Source organism: Schistocerca gregaria, chromosome 5, assembly GCF_023897955.1.
Source record: "Schistocerca gregaria isolate iqSchGreg1 chromosome 5, iqSchGreg1.2, whole genome shotgun sequence".
Taxonomy (NCBI): domain Eukaryota; kingdom Metazoa; phylum Arthropoda; class Insecta; order Orthoptera; family Acrididae; genus Schistocerca; species Schistocerca gregaria.
The window spans coordinates 166142686-166159167 of NC_064924.1; the positions used below are offsets into that span (position 1 = coordinate 166142686).

The 16482-nt window shown below is 43.0% G+C and overlaps 1 protein-coding gene across 1 annotated transcript in view; it reads right to left on the reverse strand.

The window, feature by feature from the left end:
• Positions 1-892: 892 nt before the first annotated feature.
• Positions 893-16482, reverse strand: part of LOC126273118 (probable cytochrome P450 6a13) — a 77230-nt gene continuing 61640 nt past the window's right edge. The window contains exons 7-8 of the mRNA XM_049976571.1: positions 8451-8702; positions 893-1231 (exon numbers count right to left, since the gene is read on the reverse strand). Of these exons, the coding sequence (XP_049832528.1) occupies positions 1065-1231; positions 8451-8702 (419 nt within the window). The 3' untranslated portion in view covers positions 893-1064. The remainder of the gene's footprint in view (positions 1232-8450; positions 8703-16482) is intronic.

Genomic DNA, 16482 nt, shown 5'->3' on the forward strand with positions numbered 1-16482 from the left:
TGGTCCTATGTGACCGTAGGGAGCCCGGTCATCTTGCGATCTTACATTCCCGTGACCACCGATGCGAGCAACCATATGCAGCGAATACATTCCCGCCAAGTCTTTATGCAGTGTCACAACAGAATATCCAGCTTCTCGTAGCCTTACTACACGACTTCATTCATACTCAGCGAGGTGTCTACAATGGCGTCTTTTTGGCCTTAAAGACCTTACCACGTCCAACCTCAAAGACTAACGCTCATGATCATTATAGCGTGTAGTTAGAGCAAACCTGATTTGTATCCTCTTAGTGGCGCTATTAGTGCCACTGTTATGTGACCGGCGCGAAATTTGAATAGACATCATCTTTCGAATGTAGAAACACTTATACCGACTTTATGTCACAGAACTCCTTCTTGATGCTGGAATTTTTGTTTTTCGTCGGCGTACATCCAGTAGCTCTAAGTACCGCTTGGAGATTTGCGAATGTTGGGAATGATACACCAACCAAGCTTCCTCTAACAGTTGGTCCTTATTGAATGTCTGTAAGCTTCAACGTAACTCTAAAATAATCACAAAAATTTCTGCTGACGTGGTATGGGAGGAAACATAAGGCAACGTGAATGGAGTTTTAATACTGGGGATGCTCACGCTTTGTCCAGCACCTGTATTACCAATATATTCTTTCGTCATTTATCGTTTCCGATGTGGTCCACTTCTTACTTTTACAGATGACAGCGGATAATTCCTGAGTCACTGCTGTACCACCATGTGGGAAGCGAAGTTGTCAATATAGTATCGTATAAATCTCAGTGTTTGTCATCCAGACTGTAAACTCATCGCTCAAATTCCATCTTTTCCATGGGTACCAATTTTTAAAAGCAACCGAACACAATAACCAAAGAAAAATATGTAAGTCAATATAAATAATTTATTTAGATATTTTATAGATAACAAACATGTACATAAACGAAAGCAGTCCTTATCACACAAAGATACAATGTCTAAAACAGTAAGGTGGATGTTTTCTAAGATTCTGAATGCGAGTAATATTTGACTGAAGTAATTCTCAAGTCGGTGTGTAGCTAACTCCTTTTGGCTAGCCGTAGCTGAATGCCAGTGGTGGGCATGGGAATGAAAGAAATCGTATTAAACTCGATCGGCACCTTCGTCTGCTCACAGCGGTGAACTGCGAACTTGGAGATGAGGTACGCCAGTCCGATCTTGGTCTGGAGTAGGCCCAATCGCATACCTGAAAGATAAATCGTTGTTTAATTGCGCTGATGTCGTATCTTCGAAACAGCTTAGTACATTATGCTGTCAACTACATTAGTAGCAATATATCAATCAGGGATCCAACTGGCAAGACTGTGTTGACAAATTATACTACCGTTTGTAAAAAAAAAAAAAAAAAAAAAAGAACGTGTAGACATGCGGACTTTTCAGCGAAAACGGGGAAACAAGATATAAAACACAAGCATCATATTCAGTTTTTCTTTTTCTTTCAGTCATCGAACAGTTAGATAAATAAGAAATAAAAAAATTGCCCAAATTCGAGCATGTTATTTTACTTTTATTGACTATATTTAAATATAATAGTTTACGTATTGCCAAAGCAATTGTTCATGGCATTACCTAATAGATTTGAATTGTGAGACACAGAATGACTTCATTTCAGAGTGTTACTTTTAGCAGGAAATATTATTACCACACAAACTGCGCTTGCGTGCTTTATCTCACTACAGGACCCGGCTTTTCAAATCTGTCACCTCGCTTCGTTTCTTGCATAGCTTGGTGGGCAGAAGGGATGTGTTCGGGAGAAGGGATGTGTTAGAAATAGTTTTATCAAAATCCCAGACAGTATTTCCAAACGGAATCTTTCGATCTGTCAGAAAGTTTCATCAAAACGTACATTTCACTACATAGTGAAAGTATTTCTCTTTTTAATTGAAGAAAGAAGGGAAGAATTGGCATTAACGTGTCGTCTACGACCATGATCATTAACGGCGGAGTCCATTCTCGGATTGGGTGGGGATAGGGAGGAAAGTCGGCCGTGTCGTTTTCAAAGGAACCATGCTGGCAAAGCACGGAAAATCTACATATTGCTGGCTCGACAGATTGTTGCACCTCTGTCCTCCGGAATGCAAGTCCTGCGTCTTACCGCTGCATCACATTACTCGGTTTCTTAAGCTGCTCAAGCTACGTAACAACACTGGAAAGCACTGTGAGAGGTTCCTTACACAGTATGATGTGAATGCGTGATGGGACCATAATCTTTTACAATATACCGGGTGATCAAAAAGTCGGTATAAATTTGAAAACTGAATAAATCACGGAATAGTGTAGATAAAGTGGTAGAAATTGACACACATGCTTGGAATGACATGGGGTTGGTTTTATTAGAACCAAAAAAATACAAAAGTTCAAAACATGTCCGACAGATGGCGCTTCATCTGATTAGAATAGCAATAATCAGCATAACAAAGTAAGACAAAGCAAAGATGATGTTCTTTACAGGAAATGCTCAATATGTCCACCATCATTCCTCAACAATGGCTGTAGTCGAGGAATAATGTTGTGAACAGCACTGTAAAGCATGTCCGGAGTTATGGTAAGGCATTGGCGTCGGATGTTGTCTCAGCATTCTTAGAGATGTCCGGTCGATCACGATACACTTACGACTTCAGGTAACCCCAAAGTAAATAATCGCACGGACTGAGGTCTGGGGACCTGGGAGGTCAAGCATGACGAAAGTGGCGGCTGAGCACACGATCATCACCAAACGACGCGCGAAGAGATCTTTCACGCGTCTAGCATAATGGGGTGGAGCGCCTTCCTGCATGAACATCGTACGCTCCAGCAGGTGTTTATCAGCCAGGCTGGGGATGATGCGATTCTGTAACATACACGATTGTCATGCGCAGTCACTGACGTTTTGCTGTCCAGCGGCATCTGTCGGACATTTTGTGAACTTTGTTTTTTTTTTTTTATTCTAATAAAACCCCATGTCATTCCAAGCATGTGTGTCAATTTTTAACTCTCTATCTACATTGTTCCGTGGTTTATTAAGTTTTAAAATTTATACTGATTTATACACGTCCATCCGCTAAATACAATTTGAAACGAGACTCGTCCGACCAGCCAACAAGTTTCCAGTCATCAAGAGTCTAATGTTGGTGTTGATGGGCCCAGGCGAGGCGTAAAACTTTGTATCGTGCAGTCATAAGGGTACACGAGTGGGGTCTGCGGCTCCAAAAGCCCTTATCGGTGATGTTTCATTGAATGGTTCGCACGCTGACACTTGTTGGTGGCCCAGCATTGATATCTGCAGAAATTTGCGGAAGGGTTGCACTTCTGTCACGTCGAACGGTTCTCTTCAGTCGTCGTTGGTCCCGTTCTTGCAGTATCTTTTCCCGGCCGCAGCGATGTCGGAGATTTGATGTTTTACCGGATTCCTGATATTCACGGTACTCTCATGAAATGGTCATACTGGATATATCCCCACTCAATCGCTACCTCGGAGATGCTGTGTCCCATAGCTCATGCGTCGACCATACCACCTCGTTGGAACTCACCTAAATCTTAATAACCTGCCATTGTAGGAACAGTAACCAATCTAACAGCTGCGCCATAGACTTGTTGTCTTATGTAGGGGTTACCGACCGCAGCGCTGTATTCTGTTTACATATCACTGTAGTTTAATACGCATGCCTATGCCAGTTTCTTTAGTGCTTCAGAGTAAATTAGTGACGATTACGTGACAACCCCAGTGACGAAACTCTAAGATACTGTTTTCATTAGTTTGTGTATCGACAGTTTGTGAGAGCTACAAATTTTATTGGATTTCCAGCGAACCACAATAAATTAAATAAAAAAATGAAAATGTGTTTGGTTTGTTATCTAAGTTGATGACAAACATGAAACCAAGCCGCGTGCAATCTATTCAGTCTTGCGCGAGAGCAGTGCCATCTAACGCGAAGCGTTCTCAGTTTCGCCATCTTCCATGATCAGAAAGCGTAGCGCACCGACCGAGATGGCGCAACACACTGGACTAACATTCAGGAGGACGATGGTTCAAATCTGCGTCCGGCAATCCTGATTTAGGTTTTCCGTGATTTCCCTAAATCGTTTCAGGCAAATGCTGGGATGGTTCCTTTGAAAGGGCACTGCCGACTTCCTTCCCCATCCTTCCTTAATCCGTTGCGGCCGATGACCTCGCTGTTCGGTCCGCTCCCCAAAAATCAACCAGTCAACCAGCCAACGGTGTAGCGTGGTAATGTGGGAAGCATGCAGTCAAAGGAGACAGATCTACATGTGTGCGAGAGCTCTGCGTGTGTGCACTGTTCTTGGCCGTCCCGGAAGTAGACGCTAGATGTAGTGCTGCGTGTGGTTACCACTCATCCTGACATATCCTTCAGCCCTTCTTCGCAGCAAATCACGCATCTTTCTAATTCATCTGGTTTTATTTGGATCGTATCACATGCATTGGTTACACACTTCCATAACGGCTGCACATTACGAATTGGGAATAGACCACTGTCTTTAAATGTCCCCACAGCCAGAAATCCAACAGATTCTGGTCCGGCGTATGGGGAAGCCATGCTAACGGACCTTCTCGACCAATCCGTCGCCCATGGGACGTTCCTGTGGAGTACTCTCGCACGACGTGTACAAAATGCGGTCGTGCTTCCTCATATATGAACCATAATCGTTGTCTTTCTGCAAGGGTAACGTTTGCCAATAGCTCTGGTAGATCATCGTGCAGAAATCGGTGATACACAGCACCTGTTAATCTTTAAAGTGTGTGGTCCTGTGAGTCAGCGACAATTCCTGCCCATACATTGATACCGAAGCAGTTCTGATGCCTCACCTCCATGACTGCTCTAGGATTTGCATTTGCAAATACGTATGCTTATTCAACTACAGAGATATGTAAACAGGTAAAATACTGTGGTAATTTACCATCCCATCTCTACATAATCCAGCCTCAATTGTAAACAAATTGCTAGTCGTGAAATGCAGATCTTGAGCGACCCATACATTAACTGGCATTGGTTTCTGGACTTTTGTTCTAGTCTTGACTAACACCACCTCCTATAGGAATATGTGACGTTTTCTTATAAACAGCCTTGCATTTAGATGACCCAGCTCACAACGTCGGAAGATTCATAAAGCGATTCGCAGGTGATGTGGTTGCCTATAATAAGCAGCAACGCCAGAAGACTGGAACGAATTGTAGGATGACCTGCTGGGGAACCATGATTATTTCAGAGACTGGCAGATGACGCCGAACATAAGGAAATGAAAGGCATTGTACATATCATGGGAAGAAATCTACTAGTGTTCGGACTACACCACAGGCGATAAATCAGTCGAAACGGGCAGTACCCCAAAATAAGTAGTAGTAACCATCGGGAACGACATAGGGTGTTATTACCACACGAGACAATTTATAGGAAAAGCAGATTCATTCGAGAAATCTTAAGGAAATGCAAATCACCCACGAAAGTAGTAGCTTATAAAACACAAGCTCGACCGAGTCTTGAGCATTGATTATCAGTGTGGGAGTCTTCCCACATTGGATTAATGAAACAGATAAGATCGAAAGAACGTCGACATATTTCGTCACGGGATTGGCGCGAGTGCCTTGCGGAGATGCTCAGTAATTTACCGTGTCAGACGTTGAAAAAGCGACTTTGTGCATCGCGGAGAGGATTACTTACGTTCCGGGAACAGTGGGACAACGTTAGATGAAATTACCATAACGAAAAAATCAGAGAAATTAGAGTTAAACGAATATTCATCTACAGTCATTCATTCCACGAGCCTTTCGCGAATAGGACAGAGAGGCTTAAATGAATTGTAGTACGAGAAGTACCCTCTGCCACACAGTATAAGGTGGCTTGCGGAGCGTAGATGTAGACGTAAACGTAGAGAAGTAAGGTCATTTTGCTTCTCGCACGTACTGGAGTATGCTGCTCTTTCATCGTTCAGCTCACAGTACAAAAAGAGATTTTCCAGCCTTTTAAAACTTTTCCCCCTTCCGTTCCGTTTTAAATGTCTCAAGAACCCTTATAACGCTAAATTTTCTGACGAACACGATCACAGGAACCCTGTCCAAACACATCACACATGACGGAGACGAAGTCTTTCTTCTTAATTTCGTAGATTTAATTAATCATTGTTCCATGAATTACATCTGCGTCTTTCGATCAAATCAGCTTATTATAAATATGAAGCAAGAGTATGTTAGCATTAGCATAGCGTAATGCGCGTGTCGTCTACATCAAACGGCGAATGTCACATGAGTTTTGGTATAACGACGTTTCTTTACATGCTGCGCTAAGCACAGACTTCAATACTATACATGTTTGAGACGGCTAGGGTGGCCGAGCGGTTCTAAGCGCTACAGTTTGGAACCGCGCGACCGCTACGATCGCAGGTTCGAATCCTGCCTCGGGCATGGATGTGTGTGACGTCCTTCGGTTAGTTAGGTTTAAGTAGTTCTAAGTTCAAGGGGACTGATGACCTTAGAAGTTAAGTCACAAAGTGAACCATTTTTTATACGTATTTGAGCTCTTTTAATCATTTATTTATTAGTTATTGCAGTTGTGAATAATTTTAGGCGCTATGGTTGTGAATCGAAATACATGAAAGGATGAATAGTTACTCAAAGTGACGTAGCTTTTGGAGACAATTTACGTTGACGGCCAAAATTTGTTTTTGCGTATCTGGATGCTCACTCCATAGTTATTGCCATAGCGTATAAATATGTATGGAGTGAGCATTCGGATGCGCAGAACGATTGTCCTAGCCGCAAAATCTTCTGCAGCTCAAGTCACGTGATTTTGGGGCGCCGCATTTGGCCCGTATAGCACTTAGCGTATTTTGAGCGTTGTTGCTTCGCTGCTATAGATAGATCACTTTCAGAAGTACAGAGAAACTTTGTATTCGCGTTTTACCGACTTCTTATCAATTTGATACCAGGAACTGGTGTTGTTTAACGGATGTGAGGAGCAATGGTATTGTGCTTTTCCGTCACAGTATCATAGCTCAGGTTCCATTTTATTTAGATTTTTTCGGTAGCGGGATAAAAAATGACAGCTAACAATATTTTTTTACGTTTTCTATTGTACTTACTCATATTGTCGAATCTCAGTTCTAATTAATAATGTTACAATGACGCAGCAGACGGCACCAAGTGTCATAAAAAACAACGCATTTGGAACTATGGAATTGTTACAGTAAGCCCGGTAAGCGATATGCAACACCTGCTTGTCTATTATTATTTTCAATTTTTCTCTCTGTACCCTTCTCTTTTTGCAGACAAGTAAAATGTGTATAACATTTTTCACCATCTCATCAGTAAAGTAAAACCATACATCATTAACAACAAAAAAAAGCAAGATCATTACTCGAATTCTGGAGTACGAGTAATACAAGAAGAGACAGCTAAAATCTTTTTTACGTTTTCTATTGCACTGATTCATTTTTTCGAATCTTTTCTAATTAATTACGTTACAATGGCACTATGTAGGATACAGTCTCATGTAGACATATTCAGATATACACAAGAGTTTTAGAACCCGCATAAATTGGAGGTAATTAATCAGACTCTCATGTATAAATTTTATTTGCACACGAACATTCGCATACACTGACTGGCAGTTTAGTCAAACACATTCGTTAATTTATCTAGCACTTGTGCCATAAGCACAGGGACATAAAATCGCAGAAGTTAGCTGTAGAATTCAACAAGACTATATAACACCGTGCCTCGATATTTTTCAACATATCAAGTATCTCATATCAATATGACATTTACAATTACACATTTACTGTACACCCCTATGAAAAGTAAGTGGTCATTTCACATACTTCTCTTTACATGCATAACAATAACTATTGTGTGTGTGTGTGTGTGTGTGTGTGTGTGTGCATGGTTATTCCTACTCTACGTTTATCAGTAAAAATCTTTGGTGAAGCATTCACATTCATTTGTCGAGCCGAAAGCTGAAGGGAGACTGAAGTAAAGCCTATACCACTCGCGCGTCATATCTGATACAGTTTAAACGCCTACAGATCATGGCAACAAAGATATTTGATCGCCACGTTCTGACTGTGAGCAATGATTAAAAATAATTAGACAACTAATGAATGAAGGTAAGTTCTGTCAAACTCCCTCCGTTCTGCGTCAGAGTTATCACTAATTTTGCGTATTAGAGTATTTTGTTGGAAAGAAACAAAAAATTAGTCCAAGATGCTGTCAAAATAAGAGTGTATTCCCCTTTTGCGGCATGTTTCCTGCTGGTTGTGAGCAGAAATAAATTATAAAATTATAACGGTGACAAAAGAACGCCAGAGAGACGTGTTTCCATAAAGCTCATCCACTCATTCATAGCGTGATTTAAGTTTATTTGGCGTACTACGGGAGGACAGAGAACAAAAGAAACGGCAGCAAAACGACTTACCTATGCAGTGGCGAGGTCCTTCGCCGAAAGGCAAGTAGACATAGGGATTCCTTTCTGCTTTTACTTCCTCCGAGAACCTTTCGGGGTCAAACCGTTCAGGCTCTGGGAAGTACTTGGGATCGTGATGAAGGGCGTAGACTGGAACGATAAGTGAGGTTCCTTCCTCTAAGGTTGGCCCATTGTCGGGGAACTGGTAGCGACGGATATTCTTGCGGCCCAACAGTGCGCCGGGCGGATACTTCCTCAGCGTTTCTAGGAACAGAAGCACGTTTTCCGGGTACTATATCTAGACATACAGTATCGTAAAGAGCAGCGGCAGTGTGCGCTTACGTCGCGTTTTGCCGGTTTTATTCTTTTGTTTCTAGGGACTTATTCGTATTGTAGAGAGTGGATTGTGTGAACGCAAACACTAATAATCACAATACTGGTTCCCATTACAGTTTACTGGTTTAAAAGTCTGAATATTCGAACAATATAGTGCATTACACATTCACAACCTTACAAAATGTAGCCGCTAAATATTAAATTATTGTTCTAATCAGCATGACAAAAAAACTAATACGTAAGACAAACAAGTATATTTTTGTTTATGTTTATATAGTTTATCTGAATTTCTATTACACATTTTGAGGCCTCATAATGGTGACATATAAAACTGTTTATCGCGCTCTTCTTCATTTGCTCGGTGAAACTGCGAAAATTGCGAGGCGTATTCAGAAAGTAAGATCCGATTTGGTGCGAAATGGAAATCACTGTGAAACTCCGATGGAACTCTGCACAGATGTGTTGGGCAGTGTCTTTAGGGTGCCTTTCGATCGCTTCACGTCGCTCTTTTCAGTTCAGAGTGCAAAGAGATCACGTAGAGACGCCTAAAACAATGGTGTCCCGTGCCAAGTATGTGGATTTGGTGAGAGATTTCGCCTGAAGCTATGCAGCCCACATAACAAATGTCATGCGGTCCTTTCTTCAAGATTATCATAGGCAGCATTCTACAGGGGCAATGAACTCCTGCAGCGTTTTCGATGGGAAGTGTTTGATCACCCACAATACAGCACTTAATTGGCTCCCTCCGTTGTTCATCCCTGTTCATATGAACCTCTGGCTACGAAAACAAAATTTTTGCACAAAAACGAAAGACAGACCAGCGTAGAGAATTGGTGGGAAGCACAGGCGGCTGCTTCCTGTGACGAGGGTGCTGGAAAGTTCCTACAACGCTACGACAAATGTCTAAGTCTCAGCGGCGACTATTTAGGTAGATAGCTGGAAGGTGTGGCTAACTGTTGACAAAAATTTTTTTTTGCTTTTCACTGTGGTTTTGATTTCGCGACCGATCGGACATTACTTTCCGAACAGCCCTCCTATTTACTTTCATTTTGATAATCTTTACAGGCTGTCAGAACGAATCATGCAAATTTAAAACACCGCACTACTCAACATCGAGCGTGAAATATTCATTTTCTAGTACGAGACGTGATTTATCTGACAGTAATGGAATGTTTTTCCAAACCTATTGGTCAAGAACAGTTTAAAAGTAATGTAAACATGGTAAAGGTCAAATTTATTTTAGAACGAGACTGACTCTGATACAAGAAACTAATAAGAATTTAAATGAATTTTATCCATAGCGGATGTTGTTGAACTCCGTGACTGTTCCTTTATACGGTGTAGAAACATTTCCGCTACCAGTCACAATAAAAAGTTATTTATTTGTCACACGACCGGCTTCGGGCTTGCGCCCATCCTCAGGTGTTTATACATCATGTATATGTTTGTATTGCTGAAGATCACTGTATAAATACAAAAAATTATTTGCTAGTGACTAAACAGATATAAGTGGTACAATTTTAAGTGGCAAGGGAGCAATTGTCGAAAATATATCTGTACTTACATAAAGATGAATGATAATGATGCTTCATATTTATGTAAGTACAGACATATTTGCGACAAATGCTGCCTTGACACTTACAATTGTCCCACTTATATCTGTTTAGTCATCAGCAAATAACTTTTTGTATTTATACAATGGTCTCCATCAATATAAACACCTGAGGATGGGTGCAAGCCCAAAACTGGTCGTGTGCCAAATAAATAACCTTTTATTGTGACTGATAGCGGAAATTTTTCTACACTCTAGTAAAAATTTATACTGGTCGAGTCACCTAGTTCATAATTTGTGGAGAACAGACGAAGTAAATACACAGAATAATTTTACTTATAAAATTACAACGAAATATACAAGCACAAATATGTATGAATTAAGCGTTAAAAACGTAAAATAGTCAAAACGAAATAAATGTTTTTAAGACTCTTAGGATCAAGTTACATTTTAGAAATAGTATAATCACTTTCTAACGGAAAGGGCTAGAAAAATATGTATCAAGATCAATGCCTTAAAAATCCATCCAGAATACACCAAAACAAGCATCAAATCCTTCAGATACGTCGGACTGATTCACGGTGCTAAACTGTTCTGGAATGACCAACTACTAACTATTCAACCAGACGTTGTCAGTAAACTGAAACTATTAAAATTGGTAATGAACTGAAGGTGAAATACACACTTTCCCAGTCTTTCACAGATTCAAAGCCTTAGTCCTGTTACTTATTACTTTAATCTCCAAGTAGCCGTATTTTTTCTGTGCCCATCCTGACTTTTCTTCCGTATCCATTTAGTCTCTTCCATCCTCAACGTCTAGCAGACAAATAAAATTTCCTTCTCTACGCAAAAGGTTAGAAGATCGGTGTAAATCCTATAATTGTCGACAGGTCGAAGAGTAGAATCGCATTGCCTCATAAAATCTCCCAAACCCCTGATTGGTTCATTGTTTCGTCTGTACTAGCATGTTCTGTTACACGTCTCCTGTGCTAGCGCAAGTTCAACACGTACCTGGAAGTTAGCGCTAGTATTTTTTCCCTTCATACTATCCACAATCCCAGCTTCGCGATTTCCCTACTGTACTGTTTCTTCTATATCAGCCCTCATCTCGACAACTTGTCCCACAACTTACACCAGGGACTGACGATCACCTACAGCTGCAAGATCCATCATTTGCATCAACACCCACCTCATGAACCACTCACATGAACAACGTAACGACATGATACGATACCCACAGAAACGTCAGCGCTTTTTTTAATCAACCGAAATCATTCTTGATTAATTTGAACGACAATCGTTTAGTATTTTTTATTGTAACAAATTATTTTCAGATTATAAATTACTATACACACAAAACCAGCCTTCTGCCATTTGGACGAACTTAACAGCTTGAAATTTAATGCACTATAAAGCATGAGGTATCCACTTCCGATAAACAATATTTGAAGGCTAGAAGTAAATTCCGGCACACCCCAGGGAATTATATTGGAACCCTTGCTTCTCATGTTTCACATTAATAACCTGCAGATAATATTAACGCTAGCCTCAGAATTACGCAAAAAATGGAGTTGTCTATAATGAAGTATCATCTCAAAAAGGCGCACAAATATTCAGTCAGACCTTGATACGATTTCAAAATTGTTTAAAGATTGGAAACTTGTTTAAACGTCCAAAAATTTAAAAATTGTGGACTTAAAAAAAGCAGTAAGTCACAACTGAAATCAGTCAACTCATACAAATATTAGGGTGTAACAATTTGTGTGGGTGTGAAACGAATGATTAGGCCAAATCGTTTGTGCAGTACTGGGAAAATACAGTCCTTCTAAAAAGTCCTCGAATACTGCTAAAATTTGTCGGACCTGTACCACAAAGCGTTAACAGGGAATTACGAAAATATACAAAGGAGGACCACACGATCACAGGTTTTTCTGAATCATGGGGCTCCATACGCGGTAGGAAGGGAAGAAACCCTGACATGTGGTACAGTGCTATGTACTCGAGTCGTATATAAAATCTGGATGTTGATGGAAATTTAGATGTGAATTGGTTGATTTGGGGGAGGGGACCAAACAGCGAGGTCATCGCTCCCATCGGCTGAGGGAAGGATGGGGAAGGAATTCGGCCGTGCTCTTGCCTCAAGAGATTTAGGGAAATCACGGACAACCTAAACCAGGATGACTGGCCGCGGCTTTGAACCATAGTCCTCTGGAATGCGAGTCCAGTGTGCTAACTACTGCGCCACCTCGCTCGATTTGGATGTTGACTGCCTCGTACAGAGACATCTGTAATTTCCTAGGGCCGGACTGGTATGTTCACCTCTATGTTTTCGAGAACTATCTACTCTTTTTCCGGAATGTGGCTCTTAAATGGTGCCCTGAGACAACTGTGGTTCAAATGGCTCTGAGCACTATGGGACTGTCGTCATCAGTCCCCTAGAACTTAGAACTACTTAAACCTAACTATCCTAAGGACATCACCCACATCCATGCCCGAGGCAGGATTCGAACCTGCGACCGTAGCGGTCACGCGGTTCCAGACTGAAGTGCATAGAACCGCACGGCCACACCGGCCGGCTGAGACAACCGTAATCAATCTTTTATAAAATATGTGCGAAGATGATACAGCGCGTGGGATGCTGACTGGAGGACTGTCAAACAACAAGTGTTGAGTTGCTAGAGGAGATGATAATTTTTTTTCTTGTATACAATGCGAAACTGATAACGTTATATGCTTAAGACAACCACAGTAGCTCCTCGACAACATGGAGTCCGCAGCTCGTGGTATAGTGGTTAGCGTTGCTGCCTCTGGATCACAGGGTCCCAGTTTCGATTCCCGTCCGGGTTGGGGATTTTCTATGCCTGGGGACTGGATGTTTGGGTTGTCCTCACCATTTCATCATCAACATTAGTGACAGTGGTTAGATTGTATTGTATAAATAATTGAACTGTGTAAAAACTGTGACTTTGTACGGGCGATGATGACAGCACAATTGAGCGGCCCACAAACCAAATATGATCGTCATCATAATCGACGATATGGACGTGCTACGTCCTCCAGCCAGGCACATACCACTGTTTCCGGTTGTCCATTCTATACTCACCAACAATGACAGATCCACAAGAGTCGTGTTAGTACTCGACTGTTTCTGACCCAGTTATTTCGGCATTGTTCATTATTTTTCACAGAGCGGTGGCCTTCTTGCTTCTAGAATGTATCCAGTGAACTTAAAGCCTCTTGTGATTCTTGAGTTTCTCTCGGCGTATTTGATAATCAAAATATCCACGGGTGTACTGCCGGTCTATAGTGTCCAACGGGCACAATATTTCGGCGATCAAACATGTCGCCATCAGCAGGTGAACTGACGGACTGAGCTCCTGTGAACGTGTCGGCACGGAGATCCGTACGCTATGGCTGCTCAGGGGGAACTGGGTTCGGTCGCGGCGGCGGACGATTTAAATACCCTCCGCCCGCGGCGCGCTCCCTCCGCCGTCCGCGCCCCGCGCCACGGTAGGGCGATGGAACGGATTGGTACACGCCGGCCTTCCTCAAACCGAGGTCATCTTTGGCGCTCCCCACCACTGCACGAGTTTTATTCGGAGGACAAAACACAGTTCCGACCCGGTGTTTCTTCAGAATGCGGGCGATTTTCCCCGAGAGTGCGCCTGTGTATGGAATAAATGCAGTGTCTACCTCCTCCCTCGTGACTTCATCCATCTGAACAGGTTGTGCTGCAGTGGTTGGGCGGAGAGCACGTTGGATCTGCCACTCTGAGTACCCATTTTTTCGAAACACAGTTCTCAGATGTTCCAATTCCTGGGGTAGACTCTCTGTGTCAGAGATAGTGCGCGCCCTATGTACTAGAGTTTTAAGTACCCCATTCCTCTGTGAAGGGTGGTGGCAGCTGTCTGCGTGCACAGATCAGTGTGTGTTGTCTTTCGATACACCCCATGACCTAGGGTGCCGTCAGCCCTTCTCCTGACCAAGACGTCAAGGAAAGGTAATTTACCCTCCGTCTCAGTCTCCATAGTGAATTTGATGTTGGGGTGTATGGAGTTTAGATGTGTAAGGAAGTCAAGGAGTTTATCCATACCATGTGGCCAGATGACGAACGTGTCGTCCACGTAACGGAAAAAGCAAGTAGGTTTCCATTCGGATGACGACAGGGCTTCCTCCTCGAAGTTCTCCATGTACAAATTCGCTACCACCGGTGAGAGTGGGCTACCCATGGGGACTCCCTCCGTTTGTTCGTAGTATTCTCCATTAAAAAGAAAATACGTGGAAGTCAAGACATGCCTAAAAAGTTCAGTGGTATTCTCGTCAAACCTCTGACCAATCAACTCTAGCGACTCTCGCAGGGGTACCCTCGTAAACAAGGAAACGACGTCAAAACTCACCATGATATCTGACTCATCCAACCTGAAGCTATCAAGGCGTTTAACAAAATACACGGAATTACGGATGTGATGAGGGCAATTACCAACATAAGGACTTAATATTCCCGTCAGGTATTTGGCCAACAAATATGTAGGTGCCCTGATGTTGCTGACAATGGTGCGTAATGGTACCCCCTCTTTGTGAACCTTCGGGAGTCCATATAGTCTAGGCGGTACCGAACCTTGGGGTAACAATTTCTTAGCGTCACCCTCCGGTTAATCTGCGTCCTTGAGAAGAACCCTCGTCTTGTTCTCCACCTTCTTTGTAGGGTCAACGCTGATCTTCCGGTAAGAATCGTCATTTAGCAGGCTCTGCATCTTATCAGTGTAGTCCTTATGGGAGACAACAACTGTAGCATTGCCTTTGTCAGCCGGTAAAACAACATTTTCAGAGCGTTCACTCAGATCACGAATGGCCGCCCTCTCTTTACTGCTGATATTTGACTTCATAGGCTTGGATTTCGTCAACGCACGACAAGTTTCACGACGTATTTCCTCGGCTGATTCTGGCGGAAGTCGAGCTGCAACCTGTTCAACAGCACTAACAATTTCTGCGACCGGAGTGAACTTGGGGGTGGGAGCGAAGTTGAGACCTTTCTGCAAAACCGAGACCGCATCATCACTCAACACCATGCTACTCAAATTGATGACAGTCTTGCACGGAACCTGCAGAGATGGTTTGTCAAGGAGACGTGAGAACTTAGCTGTTTGACGTCCCGTAGCCTTCTTATGGGCGGAATCAGCTGACACCCAGGTGACACCATCAATCCAATCCCAGGAAAAATAAGTGAACTTAGTAGCCAGTTGCAAATGTAATTTGAGTAATTCCTGTGAGATAAACTCAAGGCTCCGGCGGGTGAATTGCACTCTCTCACGTACCAATGCGAGGGTGGCTCGTTTCTTGATTCTCCTAGCTGCTGCAGAATCGATGTGATGCATAACCTTAGCAAAATTTGGAACAACATTCTCGGAACGACATCTCTTTAGAAAGGCAAGAGTACTTAGCAAACGACATCTACGGTGGCGCAACTTTTCAAATTTCTTCATGCTGCGATACATCTTTGGCGCTCCCCACCAGTGCTCCTCGGTTTGAGGAAGGCCGGCGAGTACCAGATTCCGTGTCAATGTGGCAAGTCGTATATTGGTCAGACGATGCGTACCGTCGAGGATCGATGCCGTGAACACCAGAGGCACACTCGACTGATGTATCCGAGCAAGTCGGCGGTCGTTGAACATTGTTTGTCGGAAAATCACGCTATGGAGTATGACCGCACGAGGATTCTGGTACAGACGTCGAGATACTGGGACAGCGTTGTTAGAGAGGCCATCGAAATTCGCACCAATGACGACCTCATAAACCGTGACTGTGGCTATAATCTTAGCAAGGCTTGGGAACCAGCGATTGGGTTAATCAAGAGTAAATCGAGCAAACGCATAGTTGTGACGACCACGGTGGACAGAGCCATCACACCGACGTCATCTCAGACGCCGTCGCAATCTGTTCCACCGCGCTACCGCGGCGCGGGGCGCGGACGGCGGAGGGAGCGCGCCGCGGGCGGAGGGTATTTAAATCGGCCGCCGCCGCGACCGAACCCAGTTCCCCCTGAGCAGCCATAGCGTACGGATCTCCGTGCTGGCACGTTCACAGGAGCTCAGTCCGTCAGTTCACCTGATGATGCCGACATGTTTGATCGCCGAAATATTGTGCCCGTTGGACACT